Genomic DNA, 22,642 nt, shown 5'->3' on the forward strand with positions numbered 1-22,642 from the left:
TCTGTCTGTGCCTCTGCCTGGGGGCTGGCCTGGGGGGAGAGAAAGGCCAGAATGATTCCAGGAACGGCAAGAAGGCAGGTCAGAGACCCTGCTGGACAAACAATGGCTGGACTCTGCTCCATAACAGAGTCCACAGGGGAGCCAGTGAGGGCCTTATATCTAGTCCCCAAGGGGGAGGTCTGGGCTTGTTGGGGAGGAACTGGAGCTGAGAGGAGGTGCTGACAGGCAGAGTCCTGGACCTTGGGCAGCAAAAGGTGGGGTTTTGCAGTTTCCGTATCCTTGATTGGCAGTGGGGCCCTCCCACTCGGACATTCCGGAAAGTGACATGGGTAGGGTGGGTGGAGCGGGCAGCAGGTGCGAGAACACAGATTGCGTAAAAGGCTGGAGGCTGTGAGGGGCAGGGGAAGGGCGTGTGACCAGGCTCAGGTCTGGAGTTTCAGCTTGGCCATCGAGCCAAGCAGACACGCAGCAGGAGCCAGGAGAGGCCACCCTGCCACCAGCCCCAGTTTCTCTCCTGTCTTCCGTCACCATGGGGAGCAAACGCAGCCCCCAACTCTGCCTGGTACCCTTGATCCTGGGCCTCTTGTCTGGAGGTAAGTGAGGTCACAGCCCCCCTCCCCCCCACCCCTGCTGGCCCCAGGATCCGTCCTTGGCCTTGTGAGGCTGGGCTTCACCAGCCTTTCTCTTTAGGTGTGAGCATGACGCCATTGCCTGAGGCTGGGCCCCAGAGCCCCTGCTCTCTGGAGGGAGTAGAGATCAAAGGTGGCTCCTTCCGGCTTCTCAAGGCGGGCCAGTCACTGGAGTACTTGTGTCCTTCTGGCTTCTACCCATACCCTGTGCAGATTCGTACCTGCAGATCCACGGGATCCTGGAGCACCCTGCAGACCCAAGACAAAAAGATTGTCAAGAGGGCCGAATGCAAAGGTTGGAGGGCAGTGAGGATGGGCCTGGGCCAGTGGAGGGACGGAGCAGGTGGTGGCCAAGGTCCAGACCTGGATAAGATTAGACTTGTGTGGAGACCAGGCAGGCTGACAAGTTGGGCTGAGCAAGGGTAGGAGCTGAGCAAGGGCTGGAGGTGGGATGGAGGGAGAATGAAGGGGAGCTAACCTTTACTAAGCGTTTACCCCGTGTCAGGCAGCCCTGGCAGTTCAAAGAACACTCAGAAATGGGGAGGGGGGAGTGGGAGGATTCCCCATGGGTTGAGGTACCCTCCAGGGGTCAAGGGTAGCAGCTGATCCTGTAGGACCGAGAAGGCGCTGTTTCTCAGTGACAGGGTCCCTGAGACTAGGAGGGATATCCTAAAGGGCAGTCCTTCCATCTCAGTAACGTCTACTTGTCCTCCTCCCCCAAAGCAATTCGCTGTCCCAGACCACAGGACTTTGAGAACGGGGAGTACTGGCCCCGGGCCCCCTACTACAATTTGAGTGACGAGATTTCTTTCCACTGCTATGATGGTTACAATCTCCGGGGCTCTGCCAATCGCACCTGCCAAGTGACGGGTCGGTGGGACGGGGAAACGGCCATCTGCGATGATGGAGGTGAGAAGCGTCCCCCTTTCCCACGACACTACCTTCTTCCCGACCACCCTCAGCCTGAGGAACTGGCACCGTAGCTCTTGGGCTCTACCTTGCCTTCAGGCTTTGGCCCTTACCTCCATGTCTCATGCTTCTGCAGCGGGGTACTGCCTGAACCCGGGCATCCCCATTGGCACAAGGAAGGTGGGCAGCCAGTACCGCCTTGAAGACAGTGTCACCTACTACTGCAGCCGGGGGCTCACCCTACGTGGCTCCCAGCAGCGAACATGTCAGGAAGGTGGCTCTTGGAGTGGAACGGAGCCTTCTTGCCAAGGTGACCCTTGATCCGTACCCTCACGTCAGATCCTGCTCTCCCATCCTCACATTCCCACACCAGAGCACTGCCTTCTCCCCCTACTGCAACCCAGCTCCTTCCTCACTTCTAAACCTCCCCAAAGAACTTCTGAGCCCTTCCCACCCTGGAAACCCACCATCTCTCGTCACTATGTTCCTGACCCTCCCAGACATTTGACCTGCTTTCTGACTTCCCCCAGACTCCTTTATGTACGATACCCCTGCAGAGGTGGCCGAAGCCTTCCTGTCTTCCCTGACAGAGACCATAGAAGGAGTTGACGCTGAGGATGGACGCAGCCCAGGTTTGAAGATAGAGAGGGGAGGCAGGGCGGGGAACTGGGGGTGGGAGGAGGATGGAGAAGGGGCAGGAGAACCATGCCTCCTGGAGCCTGAGTCTCTCTGTTGGCACCCAGGGGAACAACAGAAGAGGAAGATTATCCTGGACCCCTCGGGCTCCATGAACATCTACCTGGTGCTGGATGGATCAGACAGCATTGGGTCCCACAACTTCACAGGGGCCAAGAGTTGTCTCAGAAACTTCATTGAGAAGGTGGGGCCCCCTCCCCCTGAATGTGGGGACCCTGAATGGACCTCACTGCCCTGCCAGGACTAGCTCCCTGATGCCCCCAGTCCCTCTGAGCCACAGGGTCCCAGAAAATCTCCAGGTCCTATTCTGTCTTCCTTTCCTTTCACTTGAAGCAGTTTCTTGATCTTTAACCCAGACTCCTCCATGAACCCCAGGGTGATGAGTCTCTTACTATGTCCTTCACTGTCTGTCCCAGTAAAGCTGCTGAATTCTCCCAGCCATATATTCTACTTTCAATGCCATGACCCCTTGCTCCCCTCACCCACAGGTGGCAAGTTATGGGGTGAGGCCAAAATATGGTCTAGTGACATATGCCACAGACCCCAAAGTTTTGATCAGAGTGTCTGACCCAAAGAGCAGCGATGCAGACTGGGTCACAGAGCAGCTCAACCAAATCAACTACAAAGGTCAGAAGTCAGGGAAGGGAATGGTGGGAGGTTCGCTTTGGGGTCAGAGAGGTCCGAAGTTTCAGGAGTGTCGTGGGGAGGGCAGTGAGACAAGGAGGACTCCTTTTTAATCCATGGATGGGCAGCAGGGTCATTGGAAAATGGGGGTTTTTGGTGGGAACCCTTTGGAACTGAGATGGTCACTTTGTTGTCAAAGGGAAGTCACTGGGGTGACAATTAACTCAAAAAGTTGACAGATGGGGATCTCAGTTGCTGCTAGGCCTCTGGGGTCAAGGATGGCTCGGAAGTCCAGGTGGAGGTGATGATTTCTTCCCTTTCCACAGACCACAAGTTGAGGGCAGGGACTAACACCAAGAAGGCTCTCCTGGAAGTATACAACATGATGAGCAGGGAAGTGAACAAACTCCCCGAAGCCTGGAACCGCACCCGCCACGTCATCCTCCTCATGACTGATGGTCAGAGGGACTGTTCCCCTGCCTCTGACTCCCCACCCTCTCCAACCAGCGTGTGGCCCTGAAGTCCACGTGTAGCGCTGGGCTCACGGTTGGGGGCCTGAATGCTGCCCCTTCCTGTGAACCTTTATGAGGAGGGACCCTTCTCGCCACCATCTCTCACGTCCATCTCCTCCCCAACCTGCTCACTCTGCCGTATATGTCACTCCTTCTGGCCAGTTTATCTTCCTTGACCCTCTTCCTTCCTTGTCTCCCACCTTCATGGTCCTGGTCTCTCCTGCAGGCTTGCACAACATGGGTGGGGATCCAGTCCCTGTCATTCACGATATCCGGGACTTGCTGGACATTGGTAGAAATCGCAAAAAGCCCAGGGAGGATTATCTGGGTGAGTTTTATTGCCTAGGACTCAGCACCCCACTTTCTTAGCTCCTGCCCCCCAGGGCCTGGACCCTCACTCTCCCTTTTTCTCTCCCAGACATCTATGTGTTTGGGGTTGGGCCTCTGGTGGACCAAGACAGCATCAATGCTTTGGCTTCCAAGAAGGATAAGGAGCAACACGTGTTCAAACTCAAGGACATAGATAACCTGGAGGATGTTTTCATACAAATGCTTGGTAGGAAGATATCAGAAGGGGATAAGGAGATGGTCAGGAAACTCAGCTCTCCCCAGACCCCTCAAGGTCACTCATTCTTCCACCCCTCCTGAAGCCCTGGCAGTCTGCAAGTCCTTTCTCATTCCTCCTTCTCTACCTCCGTGTCACTATTCTTGCTTCCTGGTACTGCCCACTCCCTGATCTTAAAATCACAGAGTTCTGAATGATGCAGAGATCTTTCCTAAGTCCCTCGTTTTACAGATGTGGAAACTGGGGCCAAGAGAGGTCAAGGAACGACAAGTTAGCAAGAGCTGGGCCTGAAAACATCCAGCTCTCTGATCTTTGTTCCCCGTTCTTTTCACGATACCACAGTGGTTCCCTGCCCTCAATGTAAGGAAACAAGTGCCCCTGCCTTCCCTTTCCTCCTATGGGCATCTGGTCCCCATAGACATGTAGGCGTCCCTCCCCGAAAGGCTGCTGCCATTTGGAAATGAAGTGTCCCGGCTTTCAGTACAATCTCCTTTCTTGCCAGATGAAACCCGGACTCTGGGTCTTTGCGGCATGGTTTGGGAGCACAAGAAAGGTACTGACTATCACAAGCAGCCATGGCAGGCCAAGATCTCAGTCACTGTGAGTGCAGTGTCCTGGTGGCGGGGACTTATGGGGGGGGTCAGGGTGAAACGAAGGTCGGGGGAAGGGCAAAGCGTTCGTAGACGGTGTTGTCTGTGAAAGCCGAGCTTTCCCTCTGCCACCCTCTTCCCAGCGTCCTTTGAAGGGACATGAGAGCTGTATGGGTGCTGTGGTGTCTGAGTACTTTGTGCTGACAGCCGCACACTGTTTCACTGTGGATGACGAGAAACACTCAATCAAGGTCAGCATGGGTAAGGATGCAACCAATCAATCCTGAGCTTCAGCCATGCCCTCTGGGCAGAACCTCCCACTCTCTTCAAGAGGCCACACTCCACCTGACCTCAACGCAGCCCCTTCCCTTGCACGCTGGACCACTTAGGGATGAGGAAGACTTGAGTTAGGGATGACATGGGGGCAGAAGACTGCCTACAGAGAAGTGGGTGGTCTAGAGGTACCCACTCTCCTACTTCAGGAGGGAAGAAGCAGGAGTGGGAGATAGAAGAAGTCCTATTTCACCCAAACTACGACCTCAATGCGAAAAAAGGAAAAGGTATTCCTGAATTTTACGACTATGACGTGGCCCTCATCAAGCTCAAGAAGAAGCTCAAGTATGATGAGACCATCAGGTGAGCCATCTGGATTCCCAAAGAGAAAAGGCTGCGAAAGGCAGGGCTGGAAAACTGGGGCAGGTCCAGGGTTCACCATCCCCGAATTTTCCCGTCTCTCCTCAACAGGCCCATTTGTCTCCCCTGCACTGAGGGATCAAATCAAGCTTTGAGGCTTCCACAGTCAACCACGTGCCAGCAACAGAGTAAGACAGTATCAGGGAGAGTAGTGTAAGGGTGAGGTTCTGAGAGACAAGGGAGGCATGAGAGGGAGCTGCAGGAAGGGCAGGTGATGCCCAGCCGTCTCTAGCTCACAGGAAGGGGTGGAGGAACATTTGCTGAGTGACAAAGACAAAGGACAAGGACAATGGGGGAAGGGAGAGTGCTGAAATGACCCAGTCTGTCTATTTGTCCAGTGCAAGAGCTGCTCCCGGCAAAGGATATCAAAGCTCTGTTTGTGTCCGAGCTGTCTAAGGATCGTAAGAAGACACTGACTCGGAAGGAGGTCTACATCAAGAATGGGGAAAAGGTGAGGAATGTGGGATCCTGAGGTCCTTTAAACCCCAATTCTTCCTAAGCAAGCTTTGTTCATCACTCCTCTCCTGCGTGCATCCCCACCTCACCTACAGAAAACTGGCTGTGAGAGGGATGCTCTACATGCCATAGGCTATGACAAAGTCAAGGACGTCTCTGAAGTAGTCACCCCCAGGTTCCTTTGCACCGGCGGGGTGGCTCCCTATGCTGACCCCAACACTTGCAAAGGTGAGAGAAGGCTCTTTGGTTGTGATCTAAGTTCCTGAGGCCCAAGAGTCTTTTCCCCTACAGCTTCTCCCTCCTTGTAGGTGATTCTGGTGGTCCCCTGTTTATTCACAAGAAGAGTCGCTTCATTCAGGTGAGTTTCCCCTTTCCTCTCTGTGGGGAGATGCCAAGTAGTCAGCATGGCCCCCAAAGCAGGAAAGCTCACTGCACGTGGCTGGAAAGGGGAGGGTGGAGCCTGCCTCACCTTTGGACTCTTCCTTGAACTGGCCAACTTAGGGGTGTGTGTCTGATCTGTGTGCCAGGGGATAGGACTGAGCTGGGCCCCTAGTCTAACCCTCCCAGGTCAGCTCAGGTGCAGCTGGGAGTAGCTGCGCTCCCTGGAATTAGGAAGGAATTCTATCAAATGGTTCCTGGGACGCCCTCGCCCTCTTCAGGTTGGTGTGATCAGCTGGGGCGTTGTGGACGTCTGCAAGGGGCAGCAACAGGTACCTGCTTACGCCCGAGACTTTCACATCAACCTCTACCAAGTGCTGCCCTGGCTCAAGGAAAAACTCCGAGATGAGGATCTGGGTTTTCTATAAGGAGTTTCCTGTTGGAAACGGGCATGAGATCAAATTAAAACAACTACGACAACACCTGTGTTCAAGATCCTTTTGGGGTAAAGGAGTGGGGAGCGTGCACTGACCATGTTGTTACAACTGAGATCAAATCTAACAGCCGTTTTTAAAGGCTCAACCCCAATCCCAAGTGCTGAAAGACCAGAGGCTGAGGGAGATGTGTGAGCTTCCACCTCAGTGTTTTACTGAGGCCAGCGCTGGGGCAGATGAGGCACACGGAATCCAGTTCCACTCCCTAGAAGCCGTCCACAAGGTTTTCCTTATAGACGTCATCACTGTAGACAATCTGGGTCCTCTTGTCCCGGTGGCAACCCTTAGGGCTATTCTGGACAGCTAGGGAGGGAGGAGAGTATTCATTAAGGTCTGAAGGAGGGCACTGATGAGACCTGAGGCCCAGAGTCTGACCACCTCAACTCTAGCCTCTGGCCCTTGGATGCCCAGTTTCCATGCTGCCCTCTGGTGGCCGGGATGGCCTTTCTATTAATACCTTTAGCCCCCTTAGGCCAGCGGCTACCAACCCGTGGCCCCAGCAAAAAAGAGTGTACACTGTTATCATGGCACATGCAAATACCGTAATGAGTGTTTTGTTCTTAGAAAAACGCCAAATGTTATCGTTGAGACGTGTGAATAACGTTAGCCCACAACTTTCAGTCAGTACACCAAAAATTTAAAAATCTCTATAGTCCTTTGTTGACGTGCTGGTCCTTTTTGGTTCCTGCTTGTACAGAGGGCCATTCTTGCTCTGAACTCCCTTGTGCCCACTCCTTTACGTGAAAATCTATTTCAGGTAAAACGGGTTACTCACTCCATCAGGAGAACTCATTCTGGGTGTAGCTTTGGCCCTCGAGCCGTCCCTTCCCCTTCCTCTTTCCTCCCTACCCCCAGTGTGTCCCCTCTCTTCACCCCACCTCCAAGGATTCCATCCCTGCCACTCTGGGGCTAGAGTGAACCCCCCATACAAGCCCCCATTCTCTCGGAGCTTTGTATCTTGACTCCGCTGATCACTTCCTCTTTCTCAAAGCTTGTATCCTTTGGCTGCAATGACCCAGGCCCCTCGGGTGCTGCTCCAGGCCCCATGACCTCTCCTTCTGTCTCCTTTGCAGCATCCTCAACTTCAGCCTAACAAGTCAGGATGGCTGGGGACGTGTGGGGCATGAGGAACACAGCCCAGCTTCCCACCATATCCCCGACTATTCCTCAAGCCCAGTCCCGGTTCATTTGCTCTTGAAATTCAGTCTCCCCTGCCAACGCTATCGTTCTGCAGCTACCCCGTGATACAGATGACTCTAGTCTACATTTTCATGCCTCACCTCACACCTGAGTTCCATATCCCTAATTTCAAAGGCTTATTTTATAACACCAACTACACTGCAACTCAAAATGAATAAGGCCGCATGAGATGCTCACCTTCTTCACCAACCTCAGTCACTTCCACTTTTTCCCCGTTCCAGTCAGTGCCTTGGAAATTGTTTTCCATACTTTTCTCTCCTTCTACTTCTAACTGACAGAAGGCCTGACGATTCTCCTTCCAATCCCCACAGCTGCCACACAAATCCAGACCTCTATCACCTCTACAGAACCCAGGGACATGCCGGGGAACGAAAAGGGGTGAGCTGTAGGGGACAGAATGAGAGAGGAAGAATCCCATTCTTACCCAGGGAGCCCCAGACAGACTTGCCAGTGGCAGCGTCCAGCATGGGCTGTTTTCGGGCAATGCTGACTTTGAGCTGTACGGACTCCACTTGGGTCCCGTTGAGCTGGGGCAGAAGAGGGGAGGGGGCAGAGGGTGGGGGGAAACATTATAGACAAACCAAAGGAGAATTTCCAGGAGTTACCATCCTAGGAACAGACTAAGTAGGGACTTGAGAATGCAAGGTTTCCTGCGTAAATAGGGAGAGACCGTCTCTGTCAAGAGGAAATGACTTCCTCCTGGCTCCCAGTATTTTAGAAAGAAAATATAAGGATGGCAGGAGGGATGGGAAGAACAGATCTGGGAAGTCCCAACCTCAGCAACGGCCTGATCTGCTGACTCCATCTTTTCATAGGTGACGAAGGCACAGCTGGGATGAGAAAACACAGGGTCAGTAGAGGGCCTATGGGCTCCTCGGGACCCAATCAAACCCAGTGTTACAGGCTGTGGAGACAGGCTAGCTTCCTCCCTCAGGTCTCATACCCCAGGTCCTCCAAGGACTATCATCCTGCCCCACTGTCATCCTTACTTTCTGGGTGGGTCCATGGAGAGGTCAATGATGTTTCCAAAGGGAGAGAAGGCCCCACGGAGGAGGGTGGGCGTCATGTCTTCTCCATACACATAGAGAGTGTTCCCCTTCCGAGGGGCCCGGCGTTCAGGAAACGAGTCCGACCCTACAGGACAGAAATCAGTAACGAGACATAGTCTAGCTCACCCTTCACTTTAAGAGTCCACTTTAGTAGGACCCACCTAAACCTTATCTGAAGTCACTTTCCCACCAGCCAAGATCACTCACTGCGGAAAGGGCCCTCTCGGTCCCGGTCCCGGTCCCGGTCTCGGTCCCGGTCCCGGTCTCGATCGCGGTCTCTGTCTCGCTCCCGTTCCCGCTCTCGGTCTCGATCCCGTTCCCGGTCTCGGTCCCGGTTCCGCTCGCGGCTGCGGTCCCGGCTGCGGCTTCGGGGAGGGGAGCCCGAGGAGCGGGCACTACCACGTTCTTCATAGCCCCAGTCGAAGCTTCGAGCAGGGGCATCACCAGCCCCCGGGCGCTCTGCCTCTTCTCCATCTGGCCCCAGTTCCCGAAGCCGATCGCTGGAAGACACAAAGCTGGGGAGAGGTAGACAGGGAGGATCAAAGGGGGCCTCTACCTCACCTTCCCAGAGCCTGGGGAGACTCAGCAATCCCTCTGTAGCCCCAGCTCCGCCCACTCCAGTCCCAAACCTCCTAAGGACCCAGGCAATCCCCCCGGCCCCGCCGCCCGCCAGTGGGACCCAGTCCTATCTTTCTCTAACCTCTCATACAGAGATTTCCTCTGTGGACGTCTAGACGACTGAAAAGGAAACCAAGGACAGTTAAGATGAGTCCTAGCTGCCGGCATGTGGTCCCAAATACGTGGGTCGCTCATTTTTCTCAATCCCCCAGAAGCCGCTCAGAGACAGACAACTGGAAACCATTACCTCCTGCAGGTCCTCATCGGCAGATATGCTCCTCTGGAACGGCTGGAAAGTGGGGACTGGCCCCTTCTCAGGGTCCTGGGAAGACGGCAGAGACCCGTCTCAGTGGGGAGCAGGAGGCTGCCTAACCACGGGGCAGAAGGAGGTCCTCTTCTCTCACCCTCTTCTCGGCTCCCCTGGCCTATCTTTTCTTTTCTTTTCTTTCCTTTTACATAAAAGATTTAATACACACTTAAAGCAGTTAGTTTACTTAAAAATGTCTTAAACCTGATGACATTCTCAGCCTGCTCAACTCCTCTGAGCAACACAATCCAGGAGCTCTACTACAGGACGGATTAGAGTCACAGAATGCGTAAAATGGAGGAGAATCTAGGAGTCATCCAGGTTCTTCACTTTACAGATAAGAAACCTGAAGCTCAGGATGGTATAGCAACTTGCCCATGATTAAACTGGCGTTACTTTCCCCCTAAACTTACCTCCATTCCAACTTGGAAGGATGCCCTCTGAAGTTAAGGAGTCCCTGAACAATCTTTCTGCCTGTGCTCACCTTTAACTTCCCCTCTAGGGTCCGGGAACGTTTGAAGCCTGAGTTCTTGGTCTCAGCCTTGATGGCACTGATGGCTCCTGACTTCACCAACTGCTTCGCCTGCTCTGTTGCCGTGGCTGTGTCCACCACAGGCTGCTCTGACAGTGCTGGAGTGGCGAGGGAAAGAGGCATTATGTTGGCCAGGCTGTGACACAGGTCAGCCCGTGCTGCTCACTTCCAGTCTATCCCCACTTCCCCTGTCACTCACAGCGTTTGACGCCGCCTTGGCTGGCTGTGCTGCTGCTGCTTTGCTTCTTCAGAGCCAGCAATGCCTTTTTCTGGGAACAAGAGTGAGAAGAGAGGAGTTGGTGAGGGCCAATCCCTGGCCAGGTCCTCTCCCAAGGCCCCTGGGCGCATCACTCCGGGGACACCTTGCTGAGAGAAAACAATGCAAATGGTGCCCCTGGAGTGGTACATTGAGGCTGCCCTGCCTCTTACATAGTCCCCCAGATCATCTACAAAGCCAGCCATACCTAATCTATTCAAACCATGGCCTCCAGAGGCTTTCCACAGTCTCATGTTTTTCAAGTTGAAAACAAGGCATTCAATCATAGACCAGAGCCCCCGGGTATAAGCTGCAATTAAATATAAGCCTCCGTGCCTTCTTAGGGACTTCATCCATCCACCCCTACATGTTTAATAAGAACACACAATTGCTCTGAAACAGGGATGCGCAAAAGTATGAGACACAGATCCTCCCCTCAAGAAGCTTACAGTCTGAGAAATTAGATGACGACTAGGTTGAATTTTCAAGACTGATCATAAGTGCAGATTGTAGGTGAGAGCAAGTAAGATTTTTCTGATGCCAAATGGTTATTAAACTGGGTCCTGGATACAATCTGCATGACACAGACTGAGAGGAAAGGGCATTTTAGACAAAGAAAACAGGGTGGCAAAGATGCAGAGATAAGAAAGCTTTGGGAATGCATGTTTTGGGATCAAGGAATAGTTCTACAGAAAGGGATGCCTGATTAAGGCTTTGTTTTATAGACAATGTGAAACCACTGGGTTTTGAGAAAAAGAAAGGCGGTGTTTTGTGTTTTCAATGCACCATTTTAACAGGAGTGAAAAAGTCTGTCCAAAAAAAGAAACTTGTTGAGAGACCATTACGACAGGCTAGGTGAGCATCAGCAAAGACCTGATCTAGGGAATACACAGGAAAAAGTAAACGGAAGCAATTACTTCAAGGGAAGAATCAAGATGACCTGGCAAATGTTTGGCTATGCAAATTGAGCAGAAGACAGAGATAAGACTTTCATTCCAAACACATGGGAGAAGTAAACGTAGTCAGCCCTATTTGGAAGACCAAGTTTAGGACAGACAAGATGATAGCTTCAATTTTGGATATGTGAAAGTTATCAGTAAAACACTAGATGGAACTGGAAAAACCAAGCTTGGGATCGCCGGCTCTTAGGTGGTACTAAAAGCCATGGAAAAGGAAGAAAACTCCATGGCAGACTGCATAGAAAAGAGAGAAAACAAAGTACACACTTGAGAAAGTCCATTGCTGAAACTACACTGAGAGGTGGTATGTCTCCAGGTATGAGCTAGCTGAATCCCCCCCCCCCCCAGCCCCGCACACTCACCCCAGGTGTTCTCAGTGTAGAGTCTTTGAAAGTTTGGGTCATACCCGCACACACTCCCTCACCTTTTTCTTGAGTTTGTTGAATTTCTTCTGCAGAGCCTCCTCCTCCTCGCTCAGTCCGGGGGGTATCACCAACATGGTGGCTCCTGGTTCAGGGGCAGGGCCCAAGACATCTTTCTCCACTGTCACCGCCCAGGGTTCACACGCCGTGCACACTGACCCCAGCCCCACCCCTCCAGGCCTGCCTACTCCTGTCTTCTGCCTCTCCCTACCCCTTGCTTAAACCAGGCTGCCGTCCAAACCCCCGCTCGTCGGGATCAACCAGCATTCCCTTCTCACTTCAGGAATCACGGATACCAGCGCCTAGGGGCACCATGTGGCCCAGGAAGGGAGAAACACCCCCTCCGTCGCCAAGACGATGGTACCAGACCCCCCTACCTCGCTGGGGTTAGTATGGCAATCGCGGGGTCCGAAAAGCAGAGGAGGCAGTGGAACCCGCGCAGCGCTTTCAGAGCAACCAAAGGGGCAAGAAGACAGAAGGAGCTCGGAAAAAAGGGACGAAGGCTGAGGAGAAGGCCTTACCTGAGGGGGCGGCAACCGAAGCCCCACGGTCTCGGGCGGCGCCCAAGCGGGCAGCGGATCGAGGGCTCGGAGCGATGACGTAGCGAAGGGCGGAGAACGCGGTAACCAAGGCGGCCCGCGGCGCACACACTTCCGCCCGGCATCCCACCAGTTTGGGCCCGCCCCTCGGTAGCGCTCATCCCCGCCCCCGGAGGGGTTGTGCCGGAAGTCGCTTCTACTTCCGCCGTTTCGGCTCCTCCCTACACTTCCGGGCTGCCAGGTAGCTGCCGAGGCTCCAGGATGATGGAGACGGAGCGAATCGGTGAGGGGCACTGGGTGGAAAGGAGGAGTAGACAGGGAATGACCCTTGACCCCTGACCTGTGACCTTTCCCCCGTAGTGCTACCTCCCCCAGATCCTCTGGACCTGCCCCTTCGGGCCGTAGAGCTGGGATGCACAGGGCGTTGGGAGCTGCTGAATGTGCCTGGGGCTCCAGAGAGCACCGTGAGTGACTTTTGATTGACCCTAACCTTGACCCTCATTGAACTTGGAACCTCCTTCACCCTCATCACAGTAGGATCTAACTTGACCTGGCTCTTCTGTCTCTGGATGCCTGTCGTCCGGGCCTAGACTGGTGCTGGACAGACTCCCAACCCAGTGGACCTGCTGTGGGTCAGAGCCCATGGGAGGACAGAGCTGGAAGCCCTGGGGATACCTTAACTCTGAGAACTGCTCTTTCAAATGTGTCTTTTCTCCTTGGAGTCTTTTTCTCTCTCCAGGGCACTTGTTGGTGGCTGAGATGCTAGCCTTTGAGCACCTGGCTCTTCATCCTTAGGTCTGGGACCCCTTTTCCTAAAACTAGTGATTCTGAAATATCAGTGTGCCTCATGATTAGTAGGGGACTTTTTTCATTTCTTATTGGAATATAATTGCTTTATAATGTTGGGTTAGTTTCTGCTGTACCACGAAGTGAATCAGCTATATGTATACGTATAACCCCTCCCTCTTGGACCTCTCTCCCATCCCCCCCATTACGCTCATCTAGGTCATCACAGAGCACCGAGCTGAGTGGGGGAGCTTTTTTAAAATACAAATTCTTAGGTCCATAGGTTCTGAAATCCAAAATCTGTGTTATTAACCAGCACCCCAGGTAATTCGGTTGCAGGCCGTTTGTCCTGTAAAGCAGAACCACCTTTGGAAAATAGTCCTTCAGCCTGATTGTCCTAGTCTCTCTGGGACATCTCCCATTTCTGATCTAAGTATGAATCCTATCACCTTCTCTTTGCTCTGTGTCTTACTCTCTTCTCTTACCTTACGCGTCTCATCTTGCCCTTGTTCCAGCTTCCCCACGGCCTCCCTCCCTGTGCCCCAGATCTGCAGCAAGAAGCAGAGCAGTTGTTTCTGTCATCTCCCGCCTGGCTGCCTCTGCACGGTGTGGAACACTCAGCCCGGTGAGGGGTCTAGAGGGGCCTGGACTAGGGAGGTGGGTCCCTGAAGAAAGCTGGACACAGGAGAAAGAAGACCTGAAAATTACTTTCCTTCTGTCCAGAAAATGGCAGAGGAAGATGGATCCTTGGTCTCTCCTGGCCACACTGGGGGCCCCAGTCCCCTCCGACCTACAGGCCCAAAGACACCCAACCACAGGCCAGATACTAGGCTACAAGGAGGTAAGAGGTCACGGGCCACGAGAAGCAGGGTTGGGAAAAGGGGAGTCAGAGGCAAGCTCAGCCTCACTGGCGCTCTGATATCTTGCGTCAGGTCCTGCTAGAGAATACAAACCTGTCGGCCACGACCTCCTTGTCTCTTCGCCGGCCACCCGGGCCCATCTCCCAGTCCCTGTGGGGGAATCCAACACAGTACCCATTCTGGCCAGGTGACGCTTGTGGAAATGGAATGGTAGGGAAGGAAGCCCTTAGTCTCCACCCCTCCTGTGTCACTCCCACCCCATGAATCCCTGTTTGTTCAACCTCTCCCCAGGGGGAATGGATGAGCCCACCATAACAGATCTGAGCACTCGAGAGGAGGCTGAGGAGGAGATAGACTTTGAGAAAGGTGAGGTGGTGCCGGGATGGACCCTTGGGAGGTAGGGCTCTGAGTCTGGGCCCTGAGGAAGAGGGGCCCCGGCCTGTCACTGGGTCCTTGCTAGCTCTTCCATTTCCCTGAGCAAATTAGGAAAAGGTACCCCTTCCATAACAACCTTTACTGTCATCTGTTGGAAAATTGTCACGATAAATACCCGCAACTGCGACGTCTGTGCTGTGAAGGATGTCCTTTAGGTTAATGTACCACGTGACTTATATGGCAGTGTGCAGGAGCCCAGATTCGCTCTCTCTGTCCCTGTCCTCCAGATCTTCTTACTGTCCCACCTGGCTTCAAGAAAGGCGTGGACTTTGCACCAGAGGGTGAGTTTTAGTTTTGAGATGGGGGCGTGTAGGGGAAGTGGTGCCCTTCTTCTTCAGAGCAGGGGTGGACATGACCAGGCCTCCGTTCTCGCCTTGCTCCTCAGATCAGCCAGCTCCAGCTTGCGGCTTGCTCAGCCTCAGCCGTCTGCTGGAGCCCCTGGATTTGGGTGGGGGCGATGAGGATGAGAGTGGTGAGGCAGTGGGACAGCCAGGCGGTCCCAGACGGGACACTGTTTCAGCCTCTCCCTGCAGTGCTCCCCTGGCCCGAGCAAGCAGCTTGGAGGACCTAGTGTTGCAGGTTGGTGGTTCTGGGCGGTTGAGGCAGGAAAGAAGGGTCTTGTCACAGACAGGGTGGGCTGGCCTGGTTGGGTCCAAGGGGAAGACTGGAGCATCTTTTGGGAGGAGTGGTAACAGAGAGGTTTCTGACTGTATCTTTATTGACCCTACACCCCTTTCCCCTTCCAGGAAGCGTCCACAGCTGTAGCTCCCCCAGAGCCTCCCAAGCCCCCCCCTCAGGAGCAGTGGGCCATTCCTGTGGATGTCACCTCCCCTGTCGATGATTTCTACCGACTCATTCCCCAGCCAGCCTTCCGGGTAGTGTGGCCCAGTCCTCACGTGCTCCCCCACCGCCTCCCAGCCCACTCCCTGTCTCCTCTCCCCACCAGAGGCCAGATGCCTTCAGGCCAGCTTGGACCTCAGTCCCAGACTGGCCTCACTCTGGCCTTCTCCCCGCTGCCCTGAATGTCCTGTGAGCTGGAGGCAGGAAGACCCCTCTCCCTTCTCCAGCCCCCATCTGTTTCTCTCTCCCACAGTGGGCGTTTGAGCCAGATGTGTTTCAGAAACAGGCCATCCTACACTTGGAACGGCATGACTCGGTCTTTGTTGCGGCTCACACGTCCGCAGGGAAGACGGTTGTGGCTGAATACGCCATTGCCCTTGCCCAGAAACACATGACGCGGTACAGTCCCGTCCCCAGCTTCCCCTTCACCAGCCCTGTTCTCTCCTGCAACCTTTCTAAGTCTCATCTCTTCTCCACCTCCCTACTTCCTCCTTTAGATGAGAGTTTTGGGGGAGAAACTTGAGGCAGGGGTCCAGGGGGAAATGAGAAAGTGTGGGGAGTTTAGTTAGTTTCGGAAGGGATTGGGGGACAGAATTTTTCCTGGGTAATTCCATGAAGGGGAACATGAGGGAAGTTAGGGTGAAGGGGGGCGCCTGAGCTCTGTGGCAGGCTTCTGGGAAGGCTCAGGGTGGGAGAGGAGGTGACCTCAGCGTGGAGGGACCAGCTAACTTCATGCTCTTCTCCCAGCACCATCTATACTTCGCCCATCAAGGCTCTGAGCAACCAGAAGTTCCGGGACTTCCGAAACACATTTGGGGATGTGGGACTTCTCACCGGGGACGTGCAGCTGCACCCAGAGGCCTCTTGCCTCATTATGACAACAGAGATCCTTCGGTGAGAGATGGGCACTCAACACGGGTGGGCTTTTGGTCAGGAAGGTGAGGCTGCTCTGGAGAGCATGTTGGCTGAGTTGAGGGTAGAGACAGGAGCCACTGGGAAGTCAGCCTTGGGTCTCTTTCTTCCAGCTCCATGCTATACAGTGGCTCGGATGTCATCCGAGACCTGGAGTGGGTCATCTTTGATGAGGTTCACTACATCAACGATGCTGAGGTAGGGGGGCGGGGTCCCCAGATCCTGGCAGTCCCCTCCTGTGGGGCTGGTTCAGCAGCTCCTCTATTCCACACACCCCGCGAACCTCACTGCCTCCTTTGCTCCGACACGGAACCCTGTGCCCCTTCCTAGGGGCAGAAGGGCCAGCCCCCTCTGAGCTGTCTTCCATCCCTGTGCGCAGCGCGGAGTCGTGTGGGAGGAGGTGCTCATCATGCTTCCTGACCACGTCTCCATCATCCTTCTGAGTGCTACTGTCCCCAACGCCCTTGAATTTGCTGACTGGATTGGGTGAGACTTGTGTCCTGGGGTGCTTGGGTGAAGGGGGCTATAGCGTGCCTCAGTCGGGGCTGGGGGCATAGACTATCACAGCAGGGGGAGTGGTCAGGCCTTGGGGGTGGGGATGAGAAAGGGGTGCAGCCGGGGAACATGTCCAGCTTGGGAGGCTGAGGGATCCCACCTGGGTCCAGATCGCTTCGCAAGTTGAGAGACAGGATGACGGGGACAGCCTTCCAGTCCGGCTCCCAGAAAAGACCAGGTGAAGCCAGAGTGCGGGAAGATGGTGGGGATGTGGGTTCCTCCCCGCACTCCCACCCCTGATCTTCTGTCTTCTCCTCCTCACTCAGGAGGCTGAAGCGTCGCCAGATCTATGTGATCAGCACTGTTGCTCGCCCAGTCCCCCTGGAGCATCATCTCTTCACGGGGAACAGCCCCAAGACCCAGGGGGAGCTCTTCCTGTTGCTGGACTCCCGAGGCACCTTCCACACAAAGGGGTAAGCCTGAGTTGGGAAGAGTCAGGGCTGGGCTTAGCTGGGTGTGACTGATCGCTGCCCCTCCCCTGCCCCAGGTACTATGCGGCTGTGGAGGCCAGGAAGGAGCGGATGAGCAAACACGCCCAGACCTTTGGGGCCAAGCAGCCCACGCATCAGGGGGGGCCTGCACAGGTGAGAACTGGCAGGCTTTGTACCCACCACCGCCTGTTTCTCCTGTGTCCTTCTCCCCTCATCCCTAGGTGTTTGGAGTTGAGCTTTGAGCACTGCCTGATCTGACTCGGCTTCAGTTCCCGCCACTTCGGCCCCCACTGGTTCAGGGACTCAGTCTCCACTCCCTTCTCCCCACTTCCCCAGGACCGTGGCGTGTACCTGTCCCTCCTGGCCTCCCTCCGCACCCGTGCGCAGCTGCCCGTGGTGGTGTTCACCTTCTCCCGTGGCCGCTGTGATGAGCAGGCCTCGGGCCTCACCTCCCTTGACCTCACCACGAGTTCAGAGAAGAGTGAGATTCACCTCTTCCTGCAGCGCTGCCTCGCTCGCCTCCGAGGCTCTGACCGCCAGCTGCCCCAGGTATGGAGGGGGGAACCCAGAGACTGGTGGGGATTGGGTGTTCCATGACCCCATCCCTGATCTTGGGCCTCGGCCCCCAACAGGTTCTGCACATGTCTGAACTCCTGCACCGCGGCCTGGGTGTGCACCACAGCGGCATCCTGCCCATCCTCAAGGAGATCGTGGAGATGCTTTTCAGCCGTGGCCTGGTCAAGGTGCACATGCTGGTGGGAGAGGGACTCCCCAAGGCATTCGTTGCCCCCTTAGGGGAGGGGAGAGCTTTTAGGCAGGACAGTGCAGTGGTTAAGAACTTGGGCTCTGGATCCAGGCTGCCTGGGTGTGAATCCCAGCTCCACCATTTACTCACTGTGTGACCCTGGGCAAATTACTTAAAGCTCCCTGAACTGTAGATTTCACATTTTAAGATGGAGGTGTATGAAGTATGAACACGCAGTATTCAGAAGAGAAACCCCAAAAGCTAGCAAACTTCCGGAGGTCATTAGTCATCAGAAGAATGCAAATTGAAATACTCACGAGATAGGACTTTACAGTTATTAGACTGGTAAAATATAGGAAAGTGGCTAATGCCAAGTGTTGCCCAAGACGTAGGAGACTGCAGGATTACAGGAACCCTTGTACAGGTGTGGCCAGTCTGAAGTGCATCCTGGCACTCTGGAGGCAAAACTAAGTATATACATACTCTTTGTCCCTAAATTCCCCTCCTGAGTGTAAATCACAATGAAATTCTCAACCCTGGTCATTGAGGGAACACGCCTGCTCTTCCTTTGTTGGCTGTACTCTTGTGGCAGGGTGTTGGTGGTACCCCTTCACTGGGAGAGCCGGTAGGTAGGTGTACAGCACGCACCCCACAAAGTGTTCTGCATCAATTGGAAGCAGTGGATTAGATATAATCACAGGAACGTGGATAGATGTTGAAAACACTACATGGAAGGAAAGAAGAAAACAGCAGGAGATGTGTAATCGCCTTTACGGCAAATTGTAAATTATACACAAAATAAGACACATTTTATAAAACACATTCACGCAAAAAGGTACGCGTTAAATACAGCGGGATGATTGATATTGGGGGGATGGGAGTGGGATATAGGGGTAAAAGGAAAGGAATAGGTAGCTAAATAAATACAACAAAGAAAACGACGGTACATACTGTAGATTTGCCTTGAGAGTTAAATGAGGTCCTGTGAGTGAACCGTCTGGGACTGTGCCCCGTGCCTTCTTAGCCTTGGCTACAAAGTGAGGTGGGCTTGGCCAGGGCTGGGCCACAGCTGCGTGTAGCCCGTTGCTGATCCCCTCCCCCGTCCCAGGTCTTGTTTGCCACGGAGACCTTCGCCATGGGTGTAAATATGCCAGCCCGGACAGTGGTGTTTGACTCCACACGTAAGCACGATGGCTCCACCTTCCGGGACCTGCTCCCTGGGGAGTACGTGCAGATGGCAGGCCGGGCGGGCCGGCGGGGCCTGGACCCCACAGGCACCGTCATCCTGCTCTGCAAGGGCCGTGTGCCCGAGATGGCGGACCTGCACCGCCTGATGATGGTGAGCCGGGGCAGCGCGAGGCCAGCTCGGGGCACCTGCTAGATTCCGCCAGCCCTCTTCCCCTCTCCCCTCTTTCTACTTTCCTTTTGCCTGGGAGAAGCCAGGGTAGGAGTGAGCAGATCCAAGGATGAGATTGGATCTCCTCTCCTCTAGTCTTTTTTCACTGTGAATATGGAGCTAGGTGGGACCTGGGAGAGTCTATCTATTTAGTCTCACTCCCTTGTTTTGCAGAGGTGAGCGAGCAGTTTGTCTAGGGCCCTGTGGTTGCGGAGCTGGGACTAGAGCTGCTGGGAGTAGAGCAGCCGAGCAGCAGGTCTCCCCTCGCCTCACTGGCTTCTTTGGCCTGGCCCAGGGGAAGCCGTCCCAGCTGCAGTCCCAGTTCCGCCTCACGTACACCATGATCCTCAACCTGCTGCGGGTGGATGCCCTCAGGGTGGAGGACATGATGAAGAGGAGCTTCTCTGAGTTTCCATCCCGCAAGGACAGTAAGGTGAGGAGGTGGGCGTGACCAGGCTGCTGTGAAGGATGTGGACGAGGGAAGCCAGGCCTGGACGAGATGGGCATCCAGAGGCCGGTGGGCGAAAGTGGAGGGTTCTGGGCCTGGAGACTCTTGCTGCACACCCACACTGGCTTCTCCCAGGCCCATGAACAGATGCTGGCTGAGCTGACCAAGCGGCTGGGGGCCTTGGAGGAGCCTGATGTAACCGGCCAACTCGTTGACCTGCCTGAGTATTACAGCTACGGGGAGGAACTGACAGAGACCCGGAGCCTGATCCAGGTACGTGCGTGTGAGTGTTGGGGGCAGGGGTGGCAGACAGGGAGGAAGAGACTGACACTTTGGGCACTCCTGAACTTAGTCCTAGTGTCTCTGTGACACTTCCTCCCTTATCCCCTCTGCACGTCCCTGCCCTTCAGCGACGCATCATGGAGTCTGTGAATGGGCTGAAATCTCTCTCAGCGGGAAGGGTGGTGATTGTAAAGAATCAGAAGCATCACAACGCACTGGGTGTGATCCTTCAGGTGAGGGCAATGGGAATTTGAAGCCCAGAGGCAGGGAGGGTGGGGCGAGCCCTATCTCCATCTTCCCCGCTTGGCGAGGGGCTGGTTGTATTCACCAGTGCTCTCATTTTTGGCTAGAGCCCTCCTTTCCATCCCATCCCCACCACTTCATGCTCACCTCCTTGTCCTTCCCCCAAGCTCTGCCCCCAGAGTCTGCTCTGGTCACTTGACTTGGCCGCCCGTCCATACTGGTGAGCTCTGCATGGCTGCACCACAATCCCTGCCTGAGGTTGGCGATCCGCTCTCTACCTTTGACGTCCACTCCTCACACTGCCCTGTCCTGGCCTCCCCACCTCCCCTAGGTCTCCTCGAGCTCCACCAGCAGAGTATTCACAACTCTGGTCTTGTGTGATAAGCCCATGTCTGAGGACCCGCAGGAGAGGGGGCCAGCCTCCCCCAGTGTGCCCTACCCAGATGACCTCGTGGGATTCAAGCTGTTCCTGCCTGAAGGTGAGAGTGGGACAGACGGCCGAGTTCCTGACAGCAGCAGAGTTGGGATGCCTGGGCCCACAGCAAGGTCTGACTCTGCTCTCCCCTTTTCACAGGGCCCTGTGGCCACACTGTGGCCAGGCTCCAGCCAGGAGATGTGGCTGCCATCACCACCAAGGTGCTCCGGCTGAGTGGGGAGAAGATCTTGGAGGACTTCAGCAAGAGGCAGCAACCAAAATTCAAGTCAGAGATGCTGGGGCGGGGACCATGTGATGGGGGGTGGGGAGGTGTGGTTGGGCAGGCTCCCGCAGCCTGAGGAAGAGAAGCCTGCGCCCCAGGTCCCAAGACCTGCTCCTTTCTCAGGAAGGAGCCTCCCTCTGCGGCCACGACAACTGCTGTCCAGGAACTACTACGTCTGGCTCAGGCCCACCCAGCAGGACCCCCTACCCTTGACCCTGTCAATGACCTGCAGCTCAAGGATGTGTCGGTGGTAGAGGCGGGGCTCCGGGTCCGGAAGCTGGAGGAGCTGATCCGGGGGGCTCAGTGTGTACACAGTCCCCGTTTCCCTGCCCAGGTAGGTCCCTGGATGCCAGCTTCCAAGCTGGGAGGGGGACTTCTCCTCTCATTTCCTGTAGACTGGCCACCCCCATCGCAGCCCTTGTCCTCAGTGCACCCCTGCTGAGGGCGAGGAGGCTAACATGCTCCTGCCGGTGGTTCCCTGTAGTACCTGAAGCTGCGGGGGCGGATGCAGATACAGGAGGAGATGGAGCGGCTGCGCTTCCTGCTGTCGGATCAGTCGCTTCTGCTGCTCCCTGAGTACCACCAGCGAGTAGAGGTGGGAGGGCAGAGATGGGGCTGGGGGGGCTAGTGAGGAGGAGGTCTGCAGGCTCCCAACACCCACCATCCTTCCAGGTGCTCCGAACCCTGGGGTACGTAGATGAAGTGGGCACCGTGAAGCTGGCAGGGCGGGTGGCTTGTGCCATGAGCAGCCATGAGCTGCTCCTCACTGAACTCATGTTTGACAACGCGCTGAGCGCCCTTCGGCCCGAGGAGATCGCGGCCCTGCTCTCCGGCCTGGTCTGCCAGAGCCCCGGGGACCCTAGTGATCAGCTCCCAAGCACCCTTAAACAGGTAGGGGACGCCCACCTCCGTCCCACCCTCGGCCGTGGCACTTCCAGTCCCCGTCCCCATGTATTCCCCACGTGCCCCATCCAGCCCTGCAAGTGCCCCTAAGAGCTGGAACTGTTTCTTCCTTGATCTGGGTCTCCTTCCTGGAGTAGGAAGGCAGGGCTGAACCTCTCCTCCCCATCTGCAGGGGGTGGAACGTGTCCGGGCTGTGGCCAAGCGGATCGGTGAGGTGCAGGTGGCCTGTGGCTTGAACCAGACAGTGGAGGAATTTGTGGGAGAGCTGAATTTTGGCCTGGTCGAGGTTGTGTACGAGTGGGCCCGGGGCATGGTGAGTAGCTGGGGTTTGGGGCTTTGTGGACTCCTGACTGGGGAGAGGCTGCCCAGGCCCTACCATATTCAGTCCCCACCCTACTTCCCCCACAGCCCTTCTCTGAGTTGGCAGGGCTCTCGGGGACCCCCGAGGGCCTGGTGGTCCGCTGCATCCAACGCCTGGCCGAGATGTGTCGTTCGCTTCGGGGGGCGGCCCGCCTGGTGGGCGAGCCTGTGCTAGGTGCCAAGATGGAGACGGCAGCCACCCTGCTACGGAGGGACATCGTCTTTGCAGCCAGCCTCTACACCCAGTGAATGACGCCTGTGTAATAATGTAACAATAAAACAGCAAACCACCTGTGTGAACCTGAGGTGTTGGGCAGGGA

At 55.3% G+C, this 22,642-nt stretch overlaps 3 protein-coding genes across 5 annotated transcripts; 2 read left to right on the top strand and 1 right to left on the bottom strand.

Moving 5' to 3' along the window:
* Positions 1-326: 326 nt before the first annotated feature.
* CFB (complement factor B) lies at positions 327-6,534 on the top strand. Its single transcript, XM_029241913.1, has 18 exons — positions 327-593; positions 691-924; positions 1,353-1,538; positions 1,675-1,848; positions 2,069-2,170; positions 2,282-2,418; positions 2,723-2,861; positions 3,185-3,316; positions 3,597-3,698; positions 3,789-3,926; positions 4,438-4,535; positions 4,669-4,786; positions 5,008-5,161; positions 5,270-5,346; positions 5,557-5,669; positions 5,770-5,902; positions 5,983-6,032; positions 6,334-6,534. The coding sequence occupies exons 1-18, from the start codon at positions 530-532 to the stop codon at positions 6,478-6,480; spliced, it is 2,298 nt and encodes a 765-aa protein (XP_029097746.1). The 5' UTR covers positions 327-529; the 3' UTR covers positions 6,481-6,534.
* Positions 6,518-12,607, bottom strand: NELFE (negative elongation factor complex member E). 3 transcript variants are annotated; one of them, XM_029241924.1, is made up of 11 exons: positions 12,411-12,607; positions 11,892-11,974; positions 10,452-10,521; positions 10,205-10,350; positions 9,661-9,735; positions 9,496-9,533; positions 9,003-9,310; positions 8,736-8,880; positions 8,522-8,576; positions 8,171-8,273; positions 6,537-6,849 (listed from the first exon to the last, which is right to left on the bottom strand). In XM_029241924.1, the coding sequence occupies exons 2-11, from the start codon at positions 11,964-11,966 to the stop codon at positions 6,752-6,754; spliced, it is 1,113 nt and encodes a 370-aa protein (XP_029097757.1). In that variant the 5' UTR covers positions 11,967-11,974; positions 12,411-12,607; the 3' UTR covers positions 6,537-6,751. The 3 variants fall into 3 exon arrangements, with proteins under 3 accessions (XP_029097755.1, XP_029097756.1, XP_029097757.1); XM_029241922.1 differs by lacking the exon at positions 8,522-8,576 and having other exon boundaries at positions 6,518-6,849; positions 12,411-12,595; XM_029241923.1 differs by lacking the exons at positions 8,522-8,576; positions 12,411-12,607 and having other exon boundaries at positions 6,518-6,849; positions 11,892-12,387.
* Position 12,608: 1 nt separating this feature from the next.
* SKIV2L (Ski2 like RNA helicase) lies at positions 12,609-22,625 on the top strand. The gene is made up of 28 exons (XM_029241912.1): positions 12,609-12,711; positions 12,789-12,892; positions 13,730-13,839; positions 13,938-14,055; positions 14,147-14,261; positions 14,366-14,440; positions 14,737-14,790; positions 14,895-15,088; positions 15,256-15,384; positions 15,603-15,748; positions 16,097-16,243; positions 16,375-16,459; positions 16,641-16,747; positions 17,083-17,229; positions 17,304-17,400; positions 17,584-17,796; positions 17,880-17,990; positions 19,101-19,331; positions 19,684-19,821; positions 19,972-20,109; positions 20,247-20,351; positions 20,693-20,840; positions 20,936-21,062; positions 21,183-21,393; positions 21,544-21,654; positions 21,732-21,950; positions 22,135-22,275; positions 22,371-22,625. Exons 1-28 carry the CDS (start codon positions 12,690-12,692, stop codon positions 22,569-22,571), a joined length of 3,744 nt encoding a protein of 1,247 aa, XP_029097745.1. The 5' UTR covers positions 12,609-12,689; the 3' UTR covers positions 22,572-22,625.
* Positions 22,626-22,642: the final 17 nt, after the last annotated feature.

The sequence above is a fragment of the Monodon monoceros genome, unplaced genomic scaffold (assembly GCF_005190385.1).
Source record: "Monodon monoceros isolate NGI ecotype Baffin Bay Population unplaced genomic scaffold, NGI_Narwhal_1 Super_Scaffold_3, whole genome shotgun sequence".
Taxonomy (NCBI): domain Eukaryota; kingdom Metazoa; phylum Chordata; class Mammalia; order Artiodactyla; family Monodontidae; genus Monodon; species Monodon monoceros.

Coding starts and splice junctions, on each gene's coding strand:
- NELFE (XM_029241922.1), bottom strand. CDS start 11,966: ATGTTGGTGATACCCCCCGGACTGAGCGAGGAGGAGGAGGCTCTGCAG. Junction 9,534..9,660: donor CCGATGAGGACCTGCAGGAG/GTAATGGTTTCC, acceptor TTTCCTTTTCAG/TCGTCTAGACGTCCACAGAG. Junction 8,274..8,735: donor TCCATGGACCCACCCAGAAA/GTAAGGATGACA, acceptor CTTCTGCCCCAG/CTCAACGGGACCCAAGTGGA.
- SKIV2L (XM_029241912.1), top strand. CDS start 12,690: ATGATGGAGACGGAGCGAATCG. Junction 20,352..20,692: donor CACTGGGTGTGATCCTTCAG/GTGAGGGCAATG, acceptor CACCTCCCCTAG/GTCTCCTCGAGCTCCACCAG. Junction 22,276..22,370: donor ACGAGTGGGCCCGGGGCATG/GTGAGTAGCTGG, acceptor CTTCCCCCACAG/CCCTTCTCTGAGTTGGCAGG.
- CFB (XM_029241913.1), top strand. CDS start 530: ATGGGGAGCAAACGCAGCCCCCAACTCTGCCTGGTACCCTTGATCCTG. Junction 4,787..5,007: donor CTCAATCAAGGTCAGCATGG/GTAAGGATGCAA, acceptor CTCCTACTTCAG/GAGGGAAGAAGCAGGAGTGG. Junction 5,903..5,982: donor TGACCCCAACACTTGCAAAG/GTGAGAGAAGGC, acceptor CCCTCCTTGTAG/GTGATTCTGGTGGTCCCCTG.